At 39.3% G+C, this 25,122-nt stretch overlaps 1 protein-coding gene across 1 annotated transcript in view; it reads left to right on the top strand.

Annotated features, from left to right (window-relative positions):
• LOC102054087 (metabotropic glutamate receptor 5) overlaps positions 1 to 25,122 on the top strand; it is a 156,323-nt gene that overhangs the window by 81,736 nt on the left and 49,465 nt on the right. The window contains exons 2-4 of the mRNA XM_027798962.2: positions 1,475 to 1,710; positions 16,605 to 16,851; positions 21,986 to 22,154. Of these exons, the coding sequence (XP_027654763.1) occupies positions 1,475 to 1,710; positions 16,605 to 16,851; positions 21,986 to 22,154 (652 nt within the window). The remainder of the gene's footprint in view (positions 1 to 1,474; positions 1,711 to 16,604; positions 16,852 to 21,985; positions 22,155 to 25,122) is intronic.

The following is a 25,122-nucleotide window of genomic DNA, read 5'->3' as shown; positions in this document are numbered from 1 at the left end:
TGGATAATATTTTTGCCCCTAGTGAAGTTGCTATTTATTGACATTGCAGCTGTGTTAATAACACATAGTCAAGTGTTATATAATAAAAACAGTGTCTTGTGCAGAACGAGTCACTGTCTGAGGTCTTGACTTCTGCACTGTGTGAGGACAGATGAATGTAGTGAACAGGGAATGTGCTGGGACCAAAGTGACGGCAGCAGGCTTCCCACCTGTTCTGCAATACTGCAGCAAAGTTTAAGCCAGCCAGCAAATGGTCAAAACGGAACAACACAACCACACAGATGACGGTCACCTACATCAGTTATGCTATGACTAACTTAAAATACTTAGGGATAGCTTTAAACAGCTCATGAAGTTTTAAAATCTGATAAATTAAGCTTATTTTTTATCACTCAGTTATTTGACTTTTAGGATTTAAAAGTGCTTTCTATAGTCATTAGCATCAGTGCTTTTTAGAGGGGAAAAATCTAATCCGAATTCTTCCATAATTCTCTAACTGTAGGGCCTGGGGCTTTTGAAAAACTGAAATATCATGTTCATGAAAAACAGCAGAAATCTGCAATGCTCTAATAAGATACGTATTCTTTTAGTGGAGTTGAGTGAAATTTCATAAATGTCAGTACTTCCAAGAAAATCCATTGTGAAACCAAGGAGAGGGGAATTATCCTGAAAAATTTGTGTCATTTTGTTTGATCTGGGTTTTCAGTCATTTCTGGCTACTTGTGGTTAGTGTTGCAAGCAGAAAGGTTAACGGAAAGGGATTAAAATTCTGTGACAATACATTGTCACACAACTCCGTAATACTCCAGCCACGAACAACCAAGAAACAAAAGCAACACATGGATCTGCATGATGCTCTGCCCAGCTTCATTAGTCATGTCTGCAGAGAGGATTTATTGCTTCGGATGCAGTGCCATACTGTCTCAGCATCTGAGCATTGAGCTGGTATTTCTGCTTGAGCAGTGTCAGCCCATTCAAAATTTGCTTCTGGCTCTTTGTGCCACACTCTGTTGTGCAGCGTAGGCTGCATGGTCTGCAGCACAGTCCTGCCCTTCGCACTGGAAGAGGTCCTGTCCTCAAGGTCACCTTCCTTTCAGCTAAGAGTAGTATCAACCTAGTGTCACTAAAACACTGAATCCAAGATTTTCTCCCCAGAGCACAGTGAGGCTTAGCATGGTGCGGAGAGGTGCTTATAATCAACAGATTTCAGGATCTGCCATTCTTAGTGTTGTTTCAATTACTTGAAGCGGAGGATGAAGAACACATCAACTAAGTAGAAGGTGCCAATGACAAGCAAATGTAAGGAAAAGGAAAACATTGAATTCTTCCAGTAAAAGTATTGCAGGTGCTTCATTAAACTTCACGCAGGATCACAGGTGTGGGTGTGTGCTCTTAGGCTCTGAATTTTATGTTGAAGTTCTTTTCTTATTCCTTTGAATGGTTAATGTTGTCTTTCTTTCACTTATTCCTGCAGTGATGGCTGGGCAGACAGGTACGATGTGACAGACGGGTATCAGCGTGAAGCTGTCGGTGGAATAACGATCAAGCTCCAGTCTCCTGACGTGAAATGGTTTGATGATTACTACCTACAGCTTCGGCCAGAAACCAATCACCGAAATCCATGGTTTCAGGAATTTTGGCAGCACAGATTCCAGTGTCGGTTGGAAGGGTTTCCTCAAGAGAACCCTAAATACAACAAGACCTGCACAAGTAAGTGAATTTATTACCTTTGCTGTATAAACCAGTATGACTGAAGGTCCAGTGTAAACAGCACTTGTTGGACGGATGCAGCCTAGTGCAGTGGAATAGTGAGCAGGGTTTGCAGGAAGGAGGCTGGAACTGCAAGGCTTGACCTTTCAAAATGATGACAACCTTGATTTTAGAAGTATTCAGATCTCTAAAGAAACAGATATAGTGCCTCAGTACCTAACTCCTCTTTATATTTGAAAAACGATGCTGCTCTACCTCCATAGGCATCTAAACCCTTTCAAAAATGTTGTAATATGAAATTCAGCGCTTCTTTTCAGAACAGGGCTGATCACATTGCTTTAGCTCACGGGACCAGTAAGAGTTAATATACTAAAAGTTATCTGAAGTCCATATGGTAATGATGATTATTTGTGTACCTCAGATAGAAAACTAGCTGGTTTGAAAGATTTCATTAGGTTTTCTTTCAGCCATGAGTCATTTCAGGAAATGCCATTTTGAGCTGATCTTTTTCATTAAATTGTACTGATTTTAGCAAAAACTGCCACAACATTTTGTCATTTTTGCAAAACAGTGGCAAAAAACCTTTTTTTCCCAGAAAGATGTGGTGCATTTTTCTGGAGTTTTTTATTGCTTCTGTTAATTTGTTATTTCATGAGATGCCAAGCAGTACTAGGACAACAGATGTCCTGCCCATGGTGGGGCATAAGGTGGTGCTGTGCTGGGCATTACCCCAACCACAGCTTTAAGCCCCAAGGGACCTTTCCTCCTAAAAATGTCAGTATCTTCCACACATCCATGAGACCCTGAGGATCTAAGTCTTGAATTTACACAACACACACACCCCCAGCCCAGCCCCACCCCCCGCCGTGTCCCACTTAAGATCCACTAGTCTTTCTTTTGCTTTGGACAAGGTCACAGAGGAAGTTTGTGTCTGAGATGGAAATTGAACCTAGGAATCCCAAACTCTCAGCATACCCCTTCAACATGCAACTGATTTTCTCCATTATTTTTCTACTGCTACCCTACCAACACAGCCTGACACAGATTTTATTTGCACTATCAACAGGTACTGCATATTGAACAGTAAACTTCAATGATTTCCCTACAATAATGTAGATCTCTTTCCTGAGATGTAAGTACAGTGGGCATGGCTGGATACAGGCTAATAAAGACCTGGCTTCCATCACTGTGCTGTGTTAGCAATGACATTTCAACTTGACTTTTCTGGGTTTTGGTTTTTTACTTACTTTTTACCAACACTGGAAGAATCTAATTTCGGGTTTATATAAAAGATAGGGAACTGTGAAATGTAGGTGTCTACAGAGTCTTTTATAGTGCCTAAAATAAAATCCACCATCACAAAAAAAAATATCTCGGGGGTTAAGGGAGATGTTATTTTAGACATGAAGCCACCCAATCATGGATATGAGACAACTTAATCACAAAGCTTGAATAGCTCAGTTTAAACAGCACTCATCGCTAGAAGGTTTCCTACAAAGAGGTCCTGAATGAGCCACAGCTCAAATAGGTTCCTAAAACCTAGGAATGTCAAACACACAAAGAAATGTGCAGGAATCACAATCTGCTGATTTGCAAATCTTGAATAGAGAAAAGGACTCATTTCTCAAATGGATTGTTCTAATTACTGTTCCTTCAGCTTTATTGTAGTGTTCAGTGCTTGGCCATGACCGGCTGTAGTAGAAGAATGAAAACCGGATTGTAATAGCTTTAATTCTTTCTTCTTGCTGTAGGGTGGAAAATGGTAATTCAGTTGTGGAGTTCCCAGATTAACAGCACTACACACCAATCGATTAAAACTGCCCATTTAATCAGGGTTTTCACACAGAAAGTTGTGAGTCATTGTGTTACTCAATTTTATAGTGATGATTTTAATCTAGACCATCTGTTGAAGTTCATATAAAGGAAATTCAAATGTTGGCCAGAAAGGCGATATGCCAATTTACTTAATGACAATTTTTTTGGTCATAAGTGCTAAGAAACCTATGCTATTTTTCTCATAGTAGTCCCAAAAGCAGGCAAGGTTGCATGCTAAAGTGAAGAAATATTGAAGTTAGACATCTTTGTAGATTTTCCAGCAGGAAAGACACAAATCTATTCTCTGAGAAATGCAAGAGTGAGAGGTTTTGATGTTGGGACTTTAAACTCAAAATTAACATGAATTTTTGAGACTGTAATGGTAATTTTTGTTTCTGCTTCATTTTCTATCTTCCATATGACTTTAAAAATCTTGTCTTTGCATTGATTCCTTAACTTCAAGCATTCAAAGTTTTGAGTCTTAAATTCCTTCAGCACCGACTTCACAATTGTAAAGATGATACTTGCCCTCAACAGTGGTAAGCATTTCATATACTGTCCTGACAGTTTCTGCGTGATGATGAATAGTGGTGCTGCTTCAGATTCATCCTGATAAGAAAACAGGACCATGCCCTTTAGTTTATCTGATGGAATACATTCTCTTTCCCATGAGCTGCATTTAATAAAAAAATCAAACAAACAAACAAAAAAAGTTAAAGGCATTTATCAGGATTCCTATTACAAAGACTGAGTTTCTTGAGAGAAATAATGTCCTGGTTTAACCCCAGCCGGCAACTAAGCCCCAAGCAGCCGCTCGCTCACTGCCTCCCTGGCAGGATGGGGGAGGGAATTAGAAGGGTAAATGTGAGAAAACAACTCGTGGGCTGAGATAAAGATCGTTTAATAGGTAAAGCAAAAGCTGTGCACGCAAGCAAAGCAACCCAAGGGATTCACCCACCGCTTCCCACGGGCAGGCAGGGGCTCAGCCATCCCCAGGGCAGCCGGGCTCCGTCACACGCAGCGGGGACTTGGGAAGACAAACGCCGTCACTCCCCGCGTCCCCCCCTTCCTCCTTCTTCCCCCAGCTCTATACGCTGAGCATGACGCCATGTGGTATGGAACATCCCTTGGGTCAGGGGGGTCAGCTGTGCCAGCTGTGTCCCCCCCCAGTTTCCCGTGCCCCCCCAGCCCTCTCACTGGCAGGTTCTGAGAAACTGAAAAGTCTTTGACTTAGTATAAGCATCACCCAGCAACAACCAAAACCACAGTGTGCTACCAACACTGTTCTAGCACCAAATCCAAACCACAGCACGGCGCCAGCTACTAAGAAGAAAACGAACTCTGTCCCAGCTGAAACCAGGACAAATAAAAATCTATTTTCACACCAAAAGGCAAGCCGTTTTTTATTTCTTGGGGTAATGATAAAAAAGATAAACTTAAAGCTGATTAGTGTTGATAGATGAGGTCATTAATAAATGAAGGGGTTTATTTGAAAAGCAGTAACAATTACTTTAGTGGAAAAAAATTAATTCTTCTCCACAATCATGTTGTACTATCCTGAAAAAATAAACAGTGCTTAACAGCATAAACAACTTATTTAAACAACAAAAAAATAAGCACAAGGAGATATGGCTGAAATCTGAACAGATAATTGACTTCAACTACACACCAGGTATTAATTTAGTTATTCAAACCTTTGTATTTACTTTGCTGATCCCTGCCTACTAAAATGGTAGGCTACGTATACCTCTGGGACAGAAAATACATGAAGTCCTAAGTCAATGACTGAAGCTCTGGTGACTTATGAGGTTTTTTTCATTTTTTAATATAAGCTGTCCATAGACAGTGCCAAGCAGGTATTATTATTAAATGAATGCATGATTTAGTAAAATATGCATAATAAAACTGTAAAATCAGCCAGATAAAGATAATTCCAAAAACAAACCAAAATATTTTTTTCTCTGTTCATTTCTGTCAAGCACTAAAAGGTCTCCATCACTTTACATACGCGTAGTTCTCATTGAGATGAAAATTTTAACATCAAGTTCACTTTTAATTTGCAGATTTGAACATACTTAATCCAAATGGGTGTCACTTCTGTTGCTAAGTACATTGATTTTCTGCCCAGCTGGAGCACTGCAGAAAGTGAGAAATTTGCAGACTTACCTGACTTGATTCTCAGTGTAATCAGTTCCATGCCACAGGAGAGCTGCTACAAACCACCTCTGAACACTAGGAGTCAGATCAAAGAATTTAAAATGCATCTTTAGAAGAAGACGTATAATGGCCTACAAACACTTGGGATTTTACAAGAATTGGATTTGGCTTCCCCTCTGGCACCAGTCAGATATTTTTTTATTATCTAAGGCCACAATTCAGTAAAATTCGTAAATAGGTGTGCAAGCTGATCCAGATGAGTAACTCCACTCAACGACCATCTTCAGGTCATCAAAGGTTAATCCAATCCTTCAGTATTGATTGCTTTTGGCCTTTGAATACTAGGTATGTATGTGCTTGCTGTCTTACAGAGAAGTGTCCCCACCAGAACTCAAATTTCTCGTACTTTTTCCTCCTAGTGAGGGTGTTTTAGAAATGCACAGAGCAGGAACAAAACCCAACACAAGCCAAGTATGTGGTGAAGCTCCGACTTAACTGATAATAGTGGAAAAAGTCAAGTCTTCAAAGTCACCAGAAGCAGAAGTATATTTATTACATTTGCCAGTCTGTTAAATGAATCCCTTTGCCTCCGCTGCTAAGTAATCTTATTTTTACTCTGCTGTGTAAAACCCAGAGGCATGAATGGAAAAACATTTTTTAAGATGTTAGTTAAACACCAAGCAAAATTAGAACACACATCCCAAGTATCTGTGATGTAAGTGTAAGACAAGAAAGAGCAAATAAATAGAGGCTGATGCTGATGAAGTGCAACATTTTAGTTTGACTGGCAGAGGTTACAGACTTCAGAAAAAAACGGAAGTTTCATGTAGAGGAGCCACAGAAATGAGAATCTGAAGGAAAGTGATGGGGCACTTTTGCAAATGTTTACAGCAGGGCCCTAACAGTAAATACTGTGGTTCAAAGCAGTGAGATAGAAAACACAAAGGCAAATGATGGAGGCTAGATAATCACAAAGATCAACCACAGACAGGACACAGAGGGTACCAAAAGCGAGGAACGTGACTTATGTCTGACATGGCTGGGAGGAGGAAGCCAGTGACAGGGTTTACAGGGAAGAACATACGCAAAGTGATGAACAGGGAAAATGAGATTTGCAGCAGCATTCTGAATGGGTCTTAGCAGGATGCAGAAATCCAAATATCCTGTTCAAGACTTAACCATGTGGCTTCTTTGAGATAAAGAAACTTTTTCCAAAGCTGCAAAAACCGACATAGAAAAAGGATGACCAATATATCCCCAAGCAATTAAGAGTGGGATTAAGAGTGAGTTTATTTGCAGAAAGGGAAATTAGGGATATTTGGGATAAGTACAAGAAAAGTTTTGCAGCTCAAGGTACAGAAGGGCACATAAAATGTAAATGCAAAAATTATTCACCTGTTTGCTGAGTTTCATCAAGCTCCAGCTCCTTTTAATGAGGTCAAAAGGACCCGCAGCAAGTCCCACATTTTCAGCTGAACAGAAATTTAGTTAAACAAATGGCCCTTTTGGGTTTCCAGAGAGAACTAAGGAATAAAATATGACTGTCTAGTCTTTGCACTGCAACAGGCTAATAATCTGTCAGTTAAACGTAAGCTCAAATGCCAAAGTTGGCTTAATCAGAACTCAGCCAGTAAAAAAATAAGTGCTGTCAGAACACAAGGGTATTTTCCACATTTCAGGGAATGTGTCACATTTGAACCTCATATTCCCCAAGTTTAGCATTCCTACACTTTTATTTTAAGATTGCAAATGAAACCAAAACAGAACAAATTTAGTTAAAGTTAATTTCTATTTTTAAAAGAGTGAATTAAAAGGTGTTTTAATTCTCCTGAATGCATCCTGTCTGTCACACATTTTGATACTTGATTTATTATGCCTCATGCTTGGGCACTGGCAAGCTGAAGGATGGTCCAGACCTCATTTTTACAGCCCACATTTCAGATCTGGAACTCAAACACAGTTTATCACTACCTTTATGGTGATGCTGCATCAAGTCCAGAAATTTCCAAGGGCAGATCAGCTGTAAGTCAAAGATCTAGATCTCAGTTTTCTAGAAGCCTGATATAATCTGAGCCAGCAGCCTACACAAACATGCCACTATTATTTTTATTTTTTTTTGACTGAGGGAAAGCAGCAGTGTGGCACTAAGAACTGCTATATGATTTCTCATACCTATTTGAAAGAGGTTTTGATATACATTGATCCTGATATTAACACACCTGTAACTCAAATGCTTGAATAACTTCAGTCTTCTCACTGCTGTTATGGAATTCATCATAATCCTTCAATATCTGACTACAAAGCTACATCTGTTTTTCCTTCACTCTATGCTCCCTGCCTTCCTTCTTCCTTATATTAGGTATATTTGATGATATACCATGCTACTGTGGTTTTATTGATGATATACCATGCTACTGTGGTTTTATTCTTTAAATTCTAATTCCTTTTCTTACTTCCTTTCTGAACCTTGAAAACTATCTGGAAGAGAGTAGTACCATTATACATGTATTAGACAGGTACAGACCATATATCTCCAGCCTTAAGAAAAAAAATAAATGTTAATGAAAGGTATTCAGGTCATATAGCTATATCAGTCTTATTAGACTGATGAATTGGAGAAATTCCTGTCATTCTTTTCTCTCAGCAGTTTGACTTCCAACAGAGATTCAAACCTTTCATATGAGTATTTTTGCAAGTACAGAAAGTTTTATGCCAGCATTTAATGCGCTTTTCCATCTGTAGTGGTTGTGTTTCATTGTAATTTATGAGGAAAGAAACTGAATTCTGTAGAAGGTGAAAGGATAGTAATGTTCAGAAAATGGTGTGCAGGAAGAGGTTATCTATTTAGTTACCCTCTCCTAGGACTGACTGTTACTGTTACTCTTTTGGCTGATTTTACTGAACTCGCAACAGAAGCCAGACTTTCCACTGCTTTGTGGGCACCCAAGGATTCAGGTCAAGCTCCAGCCAGATTTGTGAGAGCTCTGCACACGCCTTGCTCGTCTAGGCTTAAATAGATATGAAACAGCAAAGTCAACTAAGTACCTGGAAAAAAAAAAACCTTTTGAAAGTCCTCTCCGCATTTTAAGACACTGAATTTTGTCCCTCAATTATTCTCAAAGTTACTATTTTAGTGATAACCACCGCATAAAGTATAATGGTGTTAGTTAATTGGCTTTCAGTTGTGAAGAGTGAAAGTTGGAACTGGTCCAAAACATGTGGCGAGTGGATCGCACTGGAAGATATTTGCTTGTCAAATTTGAAAAATGTTCCATAGCAGCATGTTGATTCAATGACACAGACTTTGAAAGAAAAGCATTGAAATGAGTCATTTTTTGCTTTCTTATTTCAATAACACTGAAGTGTTTTGTTTCTCAAGTTTATGACTTGCTTTTATGTTGTTTCAGTATTATCCTATGTTTATTGCCTCAGAATCCAAATGATATTTTCCAGTGGTACCAAGTCTCCTTTTCTTTTGTCTCAGAATTTCCTTTTCAGAAAAGATAAAATCCAACCTTGACTTTTTGTATTCATTTTGAATGGAAAGGATATTTCAACTACATGAAATTTCCTGTAGGGCAGAAAATATCTTTGTCCTTCAGTCTGAGTAAGAAATTAAATTATGAAAATAAATAAATAAATAAACTATTACATCGGATTGTTAGAAGAAAAATACACCTGGAACCTTACAAGTAACAGAGAACTGAAAGTTACTTTTTTCTTTTGCATTGCTTTAACAGAAAAGCTCTGATGACAGATTTTGGAAAAGGTTCCAGAAGAAGTAATTTTCTGTATCTTTAAACAATGGTAACATAATTAGGTATGAACTCTATGCTTTACCTTGGTTCACGTGTGCAACTTTTCCTCTATATAATAAGACTCCATTTCTTCACTGAAAAGACATGCATGTTTCTGGGAAGTCTGACTTGGTGGCATGCCATCCAGAACATGCAGATCCAGACAAGGTTACCGATGTGTTCCCAAAGAGAACAAGTGGGATAACGTGGACCCATGACAGACCTAAGAGTTCACACACCATATTCTGCAGCAGACAGGCGCTACCATGTCTTTGTTGCAAAGATTAGCCCATTGTCTTGATTTTTTATTTTTTAAATATTCAGTAAGGCAAAAAAAAAAAAAAAAAGGAATAAAAAACACACCACATTTGTTGGTGGGTTTGAAGTTCAAGTACTGCTAGCAGAAAGTGAATGTGGGACATATTTGTGAGCAAAACTAGAACTCACTGCTGTCAGCCTCTTGTCTTTTGAAACAAAAATTAGCACAAAGAATTGATGGAGTCTTTAATGTATATATGGAAACTATAGAAACTGATTTGTGAGTTAGCCATAGGGAAACATTATGAGATAGTTGGAGACCATAGGTTATATTTCTGGTTTCCTTTGTGATGTCTCCTACGACTTTGTCTTAAACAACCTTTTGATCACTAAGAAATTTTAAAATAATAATAACAATAAAAATAAACTCCTCCAATTTCCCTTTATTTTAATGTTAAACTCACTGCATAGCAAACAAGGTGCTCTGCACTATGAAAAAAATATTCTCCCATATTGTGTTGCATATTTCATTCTCTTGTTTCTCCTCAGAGAGAGAAATAAGAGGGGGCTGCCTGGAATGTAAAGTACTCTCACTCTTCCTTTTACACTTTCTTTACTCTAAAATTTAAAGTATTCTCAGCTTTGGAAAAATTCAAAAGCAGAAAAAGCATACTGAACCACGGTAATTTTGCACTTTTCAACATCCCTGCTTGATGAGGCTTTGTAATGTCACCAGCTGACAAGCAGAGAAAATGGTGTTTCATCTTCCTTGAGGGTATAAAGTAGCGGGGGGGGGGGGAGAGGAATGACAGGTTTTACATAAAAAAATCCATAAAATAATGAATTTTATTGAAGGACGTTTTCAATTTATTTACCTGCTAAATGCTGGAAATGACAGTGAAATTCCAGCATTTTGACTTGGTTTTGGGTTGGTTTATTTTTCTATGTTTGGGGGTGGGAGATGGGTCCGTGGGGGCAGCACTGGGATGTGAGGGGGGCTCAGCACCGCCTGTGCCCGGGGCTGGCTCCCGTTGCAGCAGGACTTTGAGCACCCTTCAGTGCTTGCTTGGCTCGGTGCCCATAAGTACGCTAATTGTTTTTAAATAGATGCAAGAAATGAACCGTTGCCAGCTGGAACCACTTGGTGAAAGAACATGTTTCTTTTCCATCATCTCTGTGTTTGTGTTTTGGAGATGTGGCAACAGAAAAGAACAAATTGGGATGGGGAGTTTAGCGCTGAGCTGTCGCTGCACGGCTCATGGTGGGCTCAGGGCTGCTTTCTGAGCTGTCCCTGCCCGGACCCCAGAGAGATGCCCAGGTCCATGCTCACAGGCTGCCGCAGCTTGGACTGCACAGCCATGGTGTGCGTCGAGCCGCGCTTACCTTCCCACAGCCACAAGCCTTGTTCCAGCAGGTGCTGCTGAGCATCTTTTTTAGTACCATTGGTACCATCTAGTTCCATTGTACGTGATCTTTCACACTGTGTGATGGCCCTGCATAGCCCACTGTCGCGATAGGGCTCATTTTATTCTCAGATGCTGGTACAATGCTGTGTTTTGGATTAGTATAAGAACAGTGTTGGTAACACACTGATGTTTTTAGTTGTTGCTGGATGATGTTTATGCTAAGTCAAGGCCTTTCCAGTTTCTCAGGCCCTGCCAGTGGGAGGGCTGGGGGGGCACGGGAAACTGGGATGAGGCACAGCCAGGACAGGTGACCCGAACTAGCTAAAGGGATATTCCATACCATGGGACATCATGCTCTATATATATACACGGGGGGGTTGGCCAGGGTTGCCCATCACTGCCTGGGGACTGGCTGGGCATCGGTCAGCAGGTGGTGAGCAGTTGTAGTGTGCATCCCTTGGGTTCTTCCCTTTTGGATTTTATTCCTGTCTTTCTCTCACTCTCTTACCCCCCTTCTCATTACAATTGTCATTATCATTATAATTATTTTATTTTATTTTAATTATTAAATTGTTCTTATGTCATGAGTTTTTTATCACTTCCTGAATCCCTCCCCATTCCTCTGGGGGCAGGGCGAGCGAGCGAGCTGCTGCATGGTACTCAGTCGCCAGCTGGGGTTAAACCACAACACCCACATCCATCCTCTGCTGTGACGTTGCTGGAGTGTCCTAAACTGGGTCAATCCCAGCAGTGTGGGCAGAAAAGATGTAGGTTACGATGCTGTGATTTTATACCGTTCTCAGGCTCTTCTTTGCCTTTGCTATAGTCACAGTCCTACAGTAAAGCTGGGAACACACAGATAAAAGCAGACATACAGAACATATGTTTAAGCAGGAAAAAACATGCATATTAGCTTATGTACTCCAGTGGCAGAAATTTCCTCAGCTGATATTTAATGCATGTGACCATATTGCCACCTGAATCCTGTATATATAGATTCCTAAATGATCTATAGAATAAATATTTACATACTTATATTTCCCATGAAATCCAGGATAATTTTACATTCATTTCAGAGATAGCACAATAATATTGAAAAACTCCAGCCAATAATAAGCCCATTGCATTAAGCAGAGGAAAACCAGGAGGGTAATGAGAAGTAGTCCTCTTCCTGAGGAATATTTAGTCTAAAGAAAGATGGCAGATAAACACAGTTGAAAGGAATACTACTAGTAGATGGGAAGCTGAAGGATGAAGGGGTTATCTGATTTGCCAAAGAAGGGACAGGTTTTGTCTATGTTTGTAGCCAGAAATGGCAATATGACAATAAATCTGGAACTGCCTCAGGATCTCACAGCTTGGAAAATAAAAGGATAAGCCTTTATTTACTTACCAGAATTACTTGGACAGGAAAGATAAGGGAATACACTGAACAGAACCGAGGGATCTGTGCACGTGCTCTAACCACTGAGATTCCCTCATTTCTCAGAGAATTCCATGATGTTTGATCATTTATGATTGCAAGTACTATTTTATTTCCTCATTAAGTATGATTTGATTCACCCTGCATTCTTCCACTTGTTCATCTTAATTACAGGAGGCAGAGTTTTTTATTTCTGCAGTAATTCTCATGGTACAGTGTTAATATTTATTAGTTCTGAGCTACTGCAGTACAGATTACTTTCTGTAATCATTTGGACATAATCACCAAATTCAGCATAGATTCATAAACAGGTTGATATAATTCTAAACAATGTTTGTGGGAAAATGAGCTATGTCCTGAAAAAATTGCTCAGTCCAGCCACAGAAAAGGTACTTCAGCCTGTCAAAATTACAATAAGAATCAATTGGAGACCTATGAAATGCAGCTTTGTACGTGGCCCATGCACATTGTCACCTGTGTACCTCCAGCTCCTGCTGTCTGCAGCATCCTGGGAGCAATGCCGAGTCTGATTGCAAACTCTGTGAGCCAAGAAAGATTCACAGCTCAGGGGAGGTTTATTCTAAAGTGACTGTAGCCTCATCCTAAGGTTTGGACACCCACTTGCAGCTGTAGTGCATTAGGTGCTTTGCTGGGGCACTTTAGTTGGTTTAGTGTCTTTCATAAGAAATTTGATACATTACCTCAAAACTGTGATGCCCAGCCCAAATAAAAACTAAATAAGCAGGAACGATTTGGAAATCAGCTTTGAAAGCCCACACCTGAACTGAACTAAAACGCGAGCATGTGCTGCTTATCCCTACATGACAACTTTAAGCAACATTATGCTGGCTTTTTCCCAGCCCACAGGAAAGCAAGACATTAATATTTCCTTCTTTGCAAATTTTTCTTATATGGGAATATGCAAGATGGAGAAAAACAGATCTTTTATAGATATGGGTTTTTTTTTACTCTAATAGAAAAGTATTATATTATGGGTGTTACAAACAAGCATATGGGTTACAGTCTGTGGATATTTGTTCTCTGCCCAGCAATTATGTAGGAACTCCTCAACTTCTATTAGATCTTTTCTTTATTCTTGATTAAAAGTTTAAACTATAAATTCAATTCCATTGACATTACTGGCATCATCATCATTAAATTCATCTGTGCTACCTCTCCATCTCATGGTGACCTGTGTCAGGAAAGGTTCTTGACTGAAGACAACACTCGTGTATGAATTGAAGAACATGTGTTCAAACTTCAGCAAGAACAATAGGCATTAACACTTCAGTGGACAATGGTTTTAAGGCTACCTAAATCATACTTGTTGCAGAGACAGATTTAAAATATTTTCAGGGGGTTGTTTTTTGTTTTTTTTCTGATTGAGAAACTACCTTTTAGCTTGTGTATTCAGCCTTCCCTTAAAATCAATCGTCAGATCACTGAGGTAAATAGGGTTACTTATATGCTTCAAGTCTGATGTGCCTGAGTACTTTGTGAAATGCGTTGAAAAATATTTTCAGACTTCACTCCTTTTTCTAATACTGGTGTTTTTTAAGACCATATTGCAGTATATTAAAGAGCAAAAGTTTTCTTTTGTCTCAGTTTTTGAGATGTTCCCCTTAACTACAGAGTCCTGAGGTCCTGTAAACAAAGTGTCAGACTTGGCAGGTTGGATTTGCCCCTATAGAGCAAAGCAAGGCAGTTAACATCTTGGGGAAATGCTTTCTCCAGCTGCAGGAAGTATATTAAAATTCTCACAACAGCTAATTCCCTCAGAACTCCATTGACAATTGCCAGCAGCTTCTGTGACAAGCTAAGCACCCTCATTACAAATCATCAGGTGAACTGAATGAGGTTCAATGTTTAAAGGAAGTCATAATAATAATTCTGTAAAATTGAAGCACAAAGCCCAGTGTTCCTGTAAGAATTAAGTTATTATGTTTTTAAACAATCATACACAATAAAGCAGCTGAATATTGTTTCATAAAAAAATACTATTGCTGATGCAAATCTGATTCATTCTAATGGCTACTATAATTAACTGCATGGTTTGTGAGCTGTTAATTTTGAGGATGAATAATTGGTTAAACCAGGTTTTGTGTATTGTAATGTAATATGCTTGTTCAATTTTCCACTTAATTTCAATTAACATGGGTTTTACATGTACTCCACTGTTGCAGTTTTTATGCCTATTATTTTTAATTAGGAAAAAGCAATACCTTGGTAGAACAGAAAAAATGAGCAACACTGTGGTTTGTTTCCAAGGTTTTTTTTCCATTACAGATATTCCAAGCTCATATCACTTTGCTATACAAAATGTTAATCACCGCTCCTGAGGTTGACTGGAATTGGGAGTGCCAGCTCCCACATGAAAGAGAATGGGAAAATGGATCTCTCAGTCCCCTCATTCACTTACTGACCTCTACACAATCATTTTCAGTTCAAACTATGTATTTTTGCCACCCTTCCTGATGTTTTCAGTGCTCAGAAATGTTTTAGTGATTAGAACTGTGTGGTGATCTGCTTCGCTAATGGAAAGGGGAGTTTGTAGAGGGACCTGTTTTATGATGGGATCAGTCACCAGCTGGACATTCTTACTCATCTCCACAAAAGGTGCTCAGATGTCAGACTGGATGCTGGATGGATATTGTTAAACTAGATGAGTGCCACTCTCAGGGTCAGATATATTAGTCTTCATTTATTTCAAGAAAAAACCTGTCTGTATGTCAGTCTTTTTGTGGCATCAATTACTTCTCACACTGTGCTACCCCTGCAGGTGTAAGCTCCATCCCTGCCCCTTGCCAATGTCTCTATGGGAGACACTGTCTTACAGAGTGGACACAGAAGGTTGTTTGCATTTGCTTTGCTCCTAGATGCCCACATGTGGGACTCCCTAGCTCCTAGGGTTGGCTACTTGACTGATAAAAGGAGAGCAAATGTTCTACTAGAGCTCTTTCATTGTCCTCCCTCCAGAGCCAAACCTTTCCAGGTGTCCGACATATTCCCAGCACCGTTGATGCAGTTGCTTTATGTCTGGCTCTTTTCACTGCCCCAGTATTAAAGATCTGGTGGCTGGAGTGCAGCTGGCAGCTTTGCTAATGACATACGAGGCAGAAAACCTCCAGCCTACTCTTCCTTAGCTGGGATGGCACTGCCAACGGAGTGAATCTGTGTCATTAATAACACCGGGTTATAAAAAAACGGCCTTCAGGGTGCTACTCAATGTACTTTTATAGTGCATTTCACAGAAGCTTAAATAGGAAATACAAATCCAAGCACTATGTTTTAAAAGCCAAACATCGTAAGGTTAACCAGTTTTGGCTAAATGGAGTCATTGCCTAACCCGCATCATCAAACTCTTCACAGACATTTTAATGCATCCATCTACATTGCATCATTGTCCTCACTTCGTAAATATAGAGAGGCAGGAGAGACAGAATCAGAAGAGTTAGTACAGAAACTTCTGGTGCAGTAAAGGAGTTGTGCCTAGGTAGGTCTGTCTGCACAGGATGGGTTCCCATGTCTCTGAAACAAAAGTCTTGCCTACAAGGTCACTATAGAATAGACCCCATGTTAGCATTTATACTTCAACAAAAGATTTGTGAGGATCTGGGGAGATTTCTGCAGGTGTGGAGAAGTACTAGATTCCCCAAAACATGTTATAATGATCATAAATCATGCTTAAAAAAAACCCACATGGAAGAGAAGGCAAAGGAAAATAACGTATGTGAGGTATGGAGCTACATACAGAGAGAAAAACAGCAGCTGGATAGTAAAACATCTGAGGGGAATCTCTTCTTTCATTCCTTTATTTTTTTTTTTTTTTTGGGGCGGGGGGTGGGTTGTTGTTGTTGTTTGGGTTTTTTTTTAGCATGGTTAGTGTGTGTACCAGTAAGAGCATCTGCTATGAGCTGTTTAAGACACTGTAAAAGACTTTTTCCACCATTCATAGCCAACCTACCAACAGATGTCTGAAGGGCTGACTGTATTTCAGCCCCACGCACTAACCACCCACTCTGCGCTGTTCCCTGGCAGGCCAGATGACCCTGAGGACGCAGCATGTTCAGGACTCCAAGATGGGCTTTGTGATCAATGCAATATACTCGATGGCATACGGCCTCCACAACATGCAGATGTCACTGTGCCCAGGCTACGTGGGCCTCTGTGATGCCATGAAGCCCATAGATGGTCGGAAGCTCCTGGAATCCCTCATGAAGACAAACTTTACTGGGGTCTCTGGGGACATGATCTTGTTTGATGAGAACGGTGACTCGCCAGGAAGGTAATGTTGACATTTGTCAAACTGTTTAATACCAGACATACTAACTGTTCGTAGTAGATGCATGTGGGCTTGACACCAGAGCTAAGATCTCATACTTCTGTTTTCACATTTCCTGACTTTCTGTGTAATTTTTCCAAAATAACTCTTCTTTTTTTATGTACATTTTTTATGATGTTTAAGGTTAAAGACATGAACTTTCTTCATACAATCTTCCTGCATGAATCTGCATTTTCATCTGTACCATTTAAAGGAATTTGCTCTCACTAAAAATCATAAGACCTTCAACTTCATGTTGATAGACCATGACAGCTACCACAGCATTGCTCTCTTTGGATGTTTAAATCTATGTGAGTGAGCAGTAAGTAATCACAGCAGACATAGTTCTTTAATAAGAAAGGTAAAACAGTGTGAGAAATAATTTACTGATTTGTCTGGGATTTTTTTCCCATCAGAATTATTAAAAATCTGCTTCCATATCTTCCAAATAAAGCCTTGCATAACAGACTAAGCTATTAATTCATACTGTGCTGTTATAAGCCAAATTGAATTTAAATAAAACTTCTTTTGCTGTACACATACATCTATGAATTGTAAGACAAGTTTTTCTTTTTCTATGACATATATGCAGTACCCATATAAATGCACATTGAAAAGTGTAATGATTTTTTTCTGGGTTTCTGCCTACTGAACTCTCAGAAGATGAAGAGCAAATGTGATAGCATTCAAAGTATAATTTTTCCCTGTATTTCAGTTGGTAGATTCCTGCCTTATTCACTGCTTTTGCTCCAGTTTGACTGAGGCATCCCTTTCTGTCTACATTATTGGCAAGATTTTAAACATCTTTATGACGGCATTGTATAAACAGATGACTAGAAGCAAAATGGTTCATCCTGTACACTCATTTAAATTTTGCCCTCTCCCAATAATGTGAACAGAAAGGAAAGCATTAACTTCTGAGTATGGGTAGGAAAAGGTAAATCCAGTGGTAAAAATATTTTGACATTTCCAAAAATTCCTGTAATTTCAGAACTGATTTGTTAAAATTTTATTTCATTTGAAAACCTGGAAAGTCAGCGTTCTCCCCACAGGAAAGCAGGACAGCCACCTACAAAAGCAGACTGTTTCTCTGGAGACACAAATTTTCAGACTCTTCAGACTCAGACTCTAAGGAGGTGCACTGTGAGCTGGTAGGAGAACTCAGACACAAACTGGCAGAAACCCAGGAAAATTTCAGATGGAAATGTATTTTCAGCACTGTTTTGGTGAGCAAGGCTGTCTTCCGCTAAACATTTCTATTTTTACAAATAGCTGAATTCTGAAGAAAAGTGCTCAGTCTGGGTTTTTCTGACCAAATTATTTTAAAAAGACTTGTCCCAGACTTCTCTTAAAGGGTTCCTATTTGGTTTGAATGGTGCTCAGTTGCAGTGGACTGCATCCTACCTTATTCCTATCTGTTTCATTCATATCTTGCAGAAAGACAGAAGACTGCTACAAATAAATGATATGTGGCATGACAACACCAAGGTTAATATCTAAATGTTGCAAAGAGATCTTTAGCTTCAGCTTTCCTTCATGTTGGCTTGCCTAACAATACCGATTTAATTCAGTTTGTTGCAAGGAATTTAATTGAGTGTCTTGGGTCTTTTTAAATTCAATTCTAAAAAAAATGAAGGAATTATGTGCGGTCATTTGCTCAGTCACAGCAGGGACGTTAGTGTTTCACTGATGAGCAGGGGTTATGCACCTCGGGGTAACACAACTTTAAGTAAATCCAGCCTCACTGGATTTGTGTGAGATGCAGTAGGAATCTGTCAATTCAAACTAACGGACTGTGTGTGGTGACAAAATGTCCATGGAGTTTGTTTACTTTTGATACATAGTTCTTTATTCTCTCTTTTCCTACAATAGTCGCATCATTAAATCCAGTCTATGTGCTTAAATTAGACAACACTGAGTCAAAATATAATTTTTCATGGTTAAGAAGGCTTTACAGGAAGGTCCATCTCCAATGCCCAGGTTTTGAGTAGTTTATAGTCTTTTGAGCACTGTCAAACACTATTTGCAACAGCTGGGAGATAGTGCAGTCATACTGGAACAACACCTCTCCCCTGGTCACTTGCATTTGTAGCTGCATCTTCACTTTGTAAAACAGAAATTTAAATCCTCACAAGTGTACCCCTGTACCCTGGTGGCAGTGTTAAGCAGGAAATGAGAACACAAAAAACCTCTCTGACCTAGATAGCTCAGGATTTTGATGTATAGCAAAAAGGGTTTGATATTATGCAACAGATGATTAATCCCACAAGATGTCCTGAATCCTGGTCCTATTCCAATGCCCTGTATGTATATGTTGAACTTTAAGCAGACAGTCTAGTGGAGGGCTTCATCTAGGTCAGACAGAAGACATGGAAAAACCCAAATGAGTATGGAAGGAACAGCCATGATTTCTCAGGAAGATAACGGCTATCTGTAAATACTATCAAAACTCCAAAGAAGAAATTGAGAAGGCAGGAAAGGGCAAGGAAAACAAGATGCTGACGTTTTGGTTGTGCTACCAAGAGAATATGGATTCTCGGCAACTTCATGGCACTTCTGTTTTGAAACAAGTATTTTGCACTGAGATTAGGGCAGTGCTGGAAATATGCTGCTGCACCATCTGGTCTCTCCTGTCTTAAAGTGACAATCTGTCCCTGTGGTATCTCAAGGAAGTTCCAGGGAAACACTGACTCATGAACTCCACTATAGCAATGGACTTACTGTGTCTGGCTACTACTATCAGTCCACCAATGCTGTTCTCCACAAAGAGAGTGACAACATATTGAGACAATAGTTTATTTAATTTGTTAGATTTCTTTCCGGTATTCCCCTTGGGATGTATGCATGGAACTACTACTGGAGGGATGTGTGGTTTAGGTCCTGTGGCCTGTTAAGCATTGGCAGTACCGTCATTCATCTGCCCATGAAACTCAGAACTGACAGCTTTAACAAAGCAAGCCACAGAGGAGCGTTACAAGGTCCTGACAATACTGACTAAAGACTCCACAGGGGCTTCTGGGCTAACTTTTTGGTTAATCCGTTTGATCCTTGAACAGACTCTTACTATGCATGTGAATCTCAGAAAAAAAATGTCGGTTTATAACTGTGCATAAAAGCCTGTTTATTTGGTTTGTGCATGTGTTATCTAGATTCAACTCATTTGTGTCAGTCTGGAATTCACATCTCCAATTTAGATGAGGTCATTCTCAAATCCATGGGCGCTTCCTTCCTCAGACAGGGTGGAAAGTGAAATATTCCAAAATCCAGGAGTACCATAAACCTTTCTTCTTAGCTGTGTTGTTGCTCGTTTCCTCTTCTTTTGGAAAGACTCAAGAGTCATGTGGTACCGGTAATATCATATCACTCATTCAGTCAGGCTCCACTTCCATTTTCTTTCACAGGTTGCTTCAGGCCTAATCCTGACCTGTGTGTGATTTTGACATCGAATCCCTGCCATAGTTTCCCCACTGTAAGTTAGACTTTGTTTCCTGATGCAAAGCATCCTGAAATCCATGGATGGAGAGTATTATAGAACAGTTCTACTGTAAATTATCAGCATGGGAAAAAATATTGATGCTAGATATATTATGGCTACTGCTTGTCAGTCTTAAAAGTGTTCCTTCAAAACTTACGGGAGATACTTGGGTATCTTAGTTAAGAGATGGATTTAATGAGCTGGTTCTTTGACTTATCTGTACATTGGACTTCACAAATTACACTCTGAAAATACCACTCCTAATCCAACCCTGTCTGTATGCTTTGCTTGAGGACTAATCTTACGCCTGCTGCAAGAAAAAAGTCTTTTTCTTCACGAGCCAGGCGGGTTTTCTAAACCTATGATTGTGCTGATCTTCTCAGTCTGTATCATTTGCTTATTTTCCATCTATGAATTTCATGTTGCTTAGTCAGATTACTGCCAAATCCACTAAAGACAAGGTAAAGAAAAGCATGGCATCATCACTTCAGGAGCTGCCCAGCTTTCCAAACATGCCTTACAAGTAAATGCTAAAAGAACTGGCCTGTAAGGCAAAAGGTGGCCTGGTGTTCAGCATGCCAGTAGGAGGCTAGTGAGTCCCACACACCTCCACAGTCCTTCTGTAAGACTCTGTGGGAGCTAAAACGAAAGTAGGAGGAAGAGGAACATGAAACTGAGAACTCTGATCAGCTCTAGCTCTGCTCTTAACACTTCTGTCCCCAGATAATGAGATGATGTGACACAAAAGCAGCCTAGGACTGAGGCATCAATACTTTCTTTTCCACACCATCCTGCACAAGGAATTAAATGTGTTCTGATCATGGAGGATTTACATCGAAATGAAGGGAGTTGTATGGATGGGAGAGAATAACATTTGCTGCTGCAATGCTATAGAAGAAAAGGGGGAAAAAAAAAAAGGCAAGTCTCGATTTTGTTCTTCAAATGCCTGGACTACAAGCTGCCTCTTGATAAGAATATCTCCCTGAAGCCTGAACAAGTTCCAGAGTCATGGGCTCTGTGCCTGAAGAATGATGCCTGACCCCTCTCTGGGTGCAACACCAAATTGCATCTTGCGGTCTTACAGCGCAGGACATTTCTTTTGATCCCACAGACCTAGGTTGCTTCTGCCTCACTTTAGGAGCTCAGATGTCTTCAGGCTTGCTTTCTCCAGAAAGGAATAAGCACCTGCAAACAGTGAGGAGCACTACAATTGCCACTGTAGGTTTAGATTTCTCTGCATCTGCTATAGAGGGAGCCTAGGACAGCTAGGGTTCCCTATGCCGTTGTTTAGAAGCTTCAGTGCTGAAAGCTACACAGGATGAATCCTGTCCGGCTCATTTAATTGTTCTCCTTAAATAAATATAGTCATTCTCAGAAACTCAGTCACTTAACCCCAAGTGTTCAGGGAACTTTCATTGTGATAGAAGAAAACAAATGAAATTACAAAGGAAAAGAAAGATTATAATATCACAAAAAATATTGGGAGACACTCAAGGGCAAGTATAATACTTGAAATTTTGCCTTTTTTATTTCAGCAGCTTGAGATTGACTGTATAGTGTTCCTGTAAACATTTCGTGATGTTCTCTTCCACTCAGCTATGTCTCCCTTTTGTGTTTCCAAAGATATGAAATCATGAATTTTAAGAAAATGGGGAAGGACTACTTTGACTATATCAATGTTGGCAGCTGGGACAATGGTGAGCTGAAAATGGACGATGATGAAATATGGTCAGAGAAAAATAATATCATCAGATCTGTGTGCAGTGAACCCTGTGAAAAAGGCCAGATAAAGGTAAATATTTTCTTCATTTACCTCAATCGTGGAATGCATAGCCTTGAAATCTGAAAGCAAGTGTTTCTTGACTCTTACAGGGAGACAGTATCCCACACCTTAAAGTCCAGACATGTATTTTGTTCTTACTCCTATCATAGTCATTATTTTCATAAGTTGCCATTTTCTTGTACTCCTATATCTGTGAACGGCTGACTTTTTTATCCTTATATTCCAAATGCTTTAGACCAGGTATTGTTTGGGGGGGGTTTTCTGCATGTTTTTACAGTATGATTCAGTGGAGTGCAAATCCCTGACTGGGACTTGTCGGTACAATTGCAGGTAAATTATAAACAATAATTGCTACTATTTCAGTGCTAGACATAGACAACTAGACTGGAACATTATTACTCAGACCTTAAATCTGTGGTATTATCACAGAATATCAGTAACTACCAGTACTGAGAACTTCAGGAAATGTAGGTAACATTTGTTTTTAATCATACCTGGTTTACTGTTTCTTTGTTTCCCACGTTTTACATTTTTCCTTCCTCCCTTTCCATGTTCAAGTAAGGAGGGTCACATATTAATCTGTCACATATTAATTGTTCTTTATTATTCTTCAGCATCCCATGGCACTTACTGCAGAACAGTTAAAATACTGCAAGTCCTTAGCTTACCTTGCAGTCATTTATATAAAAGCCTGTGGACTAAGAGGATGGGCACAGACAACAGACTGAAAAAAAGAAACAGCTGTAATTTCTGACATGTCTCACCGGAAGCTGGGTTATTTTTCCCCTGTGTTAACATGGCATGCCTGCAAAACTGGGAAGCAGCTACGTGGAGGGGCTGGTGGGAGGCTGACCATGCTCTGCAACACTAAGTGAATCTCTTCAGTCTGAGTTTCCCAGAGTTTTGGGACACAGTCAGCATGTTTTATTCACTAACTGGTCTTTGTAGAGTTAGTAAGTGAGTCTCATCAGACCAAATGTCTATGTCTTCAGTGTAGGTATATACAGTTATATCAGATTTCTCAACTTTCTTTATAGTCAATGGAAACAATACGTTATTCCAGATCAGGAGGCATCTCATCCTCATGTAGGCTTTGAACACAATTAAGATGAATCTTGGTGTCAAAACGTTTCTTTCTCTTCACTGATGGGAAAAGGCACCTAGCCAGGACAGTTGGTTCGGATGAGAACATACCTTCTGCAGACACATAAAGAAAGGTGGTGTGACTTACTCTCGCAGTAGCTAAACAGGGATTTGATGTTAGCCTGCTCCAGCCAGAGTTACATATGTGAGAGGACAGAGATGGACAAACCAATAATAACGTTGGAACTGGGCGGCTCCGAGTTCCTTTATGATCTGTCGCCACAGCACAAGTGATGGGAAGTATCCTGTGATCTTCATTAACGCAGTTTCCTTCCACCTTCTGCCCATGCTCTCAAGGATTCTCCCAAGAGGATTTTTCACCATGAATACAATACATCACACACTTAGACACATGCTTGAAGTTCTGTGTCTGAAATATTCTTTATGCTTCTCATTAGGTTATTGATTATATTCTTCACAGTCCTTTATCTTCGTGGTCTTCACAGATGATGGGGAGAGCCTGACCCTGCCAAGTTCTGTGGTGGAATTCTGTGGGACTAAGTCATTATGCAGGAATTCGAAAGATTCAGTGTAATGATATATCCAACACTTAGCAACATTTGGTACATTCATCTGAAGTGCTTGATAAAATCCAAATAACCTAACTCTATACATCTGAAATAATGTGAACATGCTATTATTTAGATAAACAGAGGTTCAAAGGATTGCCCAGATGACAAGGGGAAGGGAAAATATTTTTTGCTTTAAAAATAATTATTTTTATTAAAAGGGATAGAAAAGGTTGTTTTACAGTTAAGTGCTACAACAAACAATTGTTCAAGAAATTAAAACTAAGAGGATGAAGAAATAGCTGACTAAGCAATTTAATACAGAAAAGTCTAACCTGATTCTGAGTAGTAGAGTAGTAGAGAACAACTATTTTGATTCCTAGAGAAGGATACATAATGCTTCTCTGGATTAACCCCTAGTTAGTGATGGGTAAGAAATGATCACTGTACCAAGTTTTCTGACAGATGTGCCAAATTCCAAGTATTTTATAGATTATGTTGATTTGTTGAAAAGTTTAACAGAAAAGTATAAATTAATTATTTTGATAAAAGGTTTAGGTGCTTTGATAACACCATACAGTTTCTATTTTGTCATTTCATTTTCCTGAGTATTTTGTACATTGTAAAATTATGGATTTTTATAATGCATTAAGTTTACCAAAATACGTGTCCAGTAATTAGTACAAGCTTCCTAAGAACTGGTTTTCTAGTTCAAAATGAAAGAAATCCCACGATGCAAATAATGCTGATAGGCAGATATTTTGCTTTGCAGGTAGCTTTAATCTCAACATGTGCAGAGCAAATCACTTATGCTCCTATGGCCTTTCTGCCAGTTTAGCTATTCAGGTGTAGCTTTTTTCTTTTTTCATAGCCTACAATTTTAAAAACACCACCAAAAATTGAAGTTTTCAAGTCCCCATATTTCTGATTAATATGATAATTTACACCTTTTTCACTGCAACATTGCAAAGAGTAATCCAGTTCTTTTTGATCATACTCCTTTACATTTTATTTATTAAAATTGCAATAAAGACATCTGGCTTTGAAGCCACCTTCTAAATTCATCATTACAAAAGATACATAAGTCAACCTACTACTTATGCTATAATTGGGAATTTCCTTTTATAAATTGTTTGGGAAGAGTAGAGAAGCTGGGAATACTTTATTTCAAAAGAAAGACATATTGAAAAGAAACACAGATGTTTTCAGTGTGCAGAGATGATAAACAAAGATCCTGAAAAATCTGCATCTCAATCATGAGTGTGCAACAACATTTGGCAGTAAATTATAAAATGAGAAATCGGGTCAGATGTTAAAATAGATAA

This window comes from Falco cherrug, chromosome 2 (genome assembly GCF_023634085.1).
Source record: "Falco cherrug isolate bFalChe1 chromosome 2, bFalChe1.pri, whole genome shotgun sequence".
Lineage (NCBI taxonomy): Eukaryota > Metazoa > Chordata > Aves > Falconiformes > Falconidae > Falco > Falco cherrug.
Note: the sequence above shows the minus strand (reverse complement) of the source record. Positions and strands in the feature narration are given on the sequence as shown.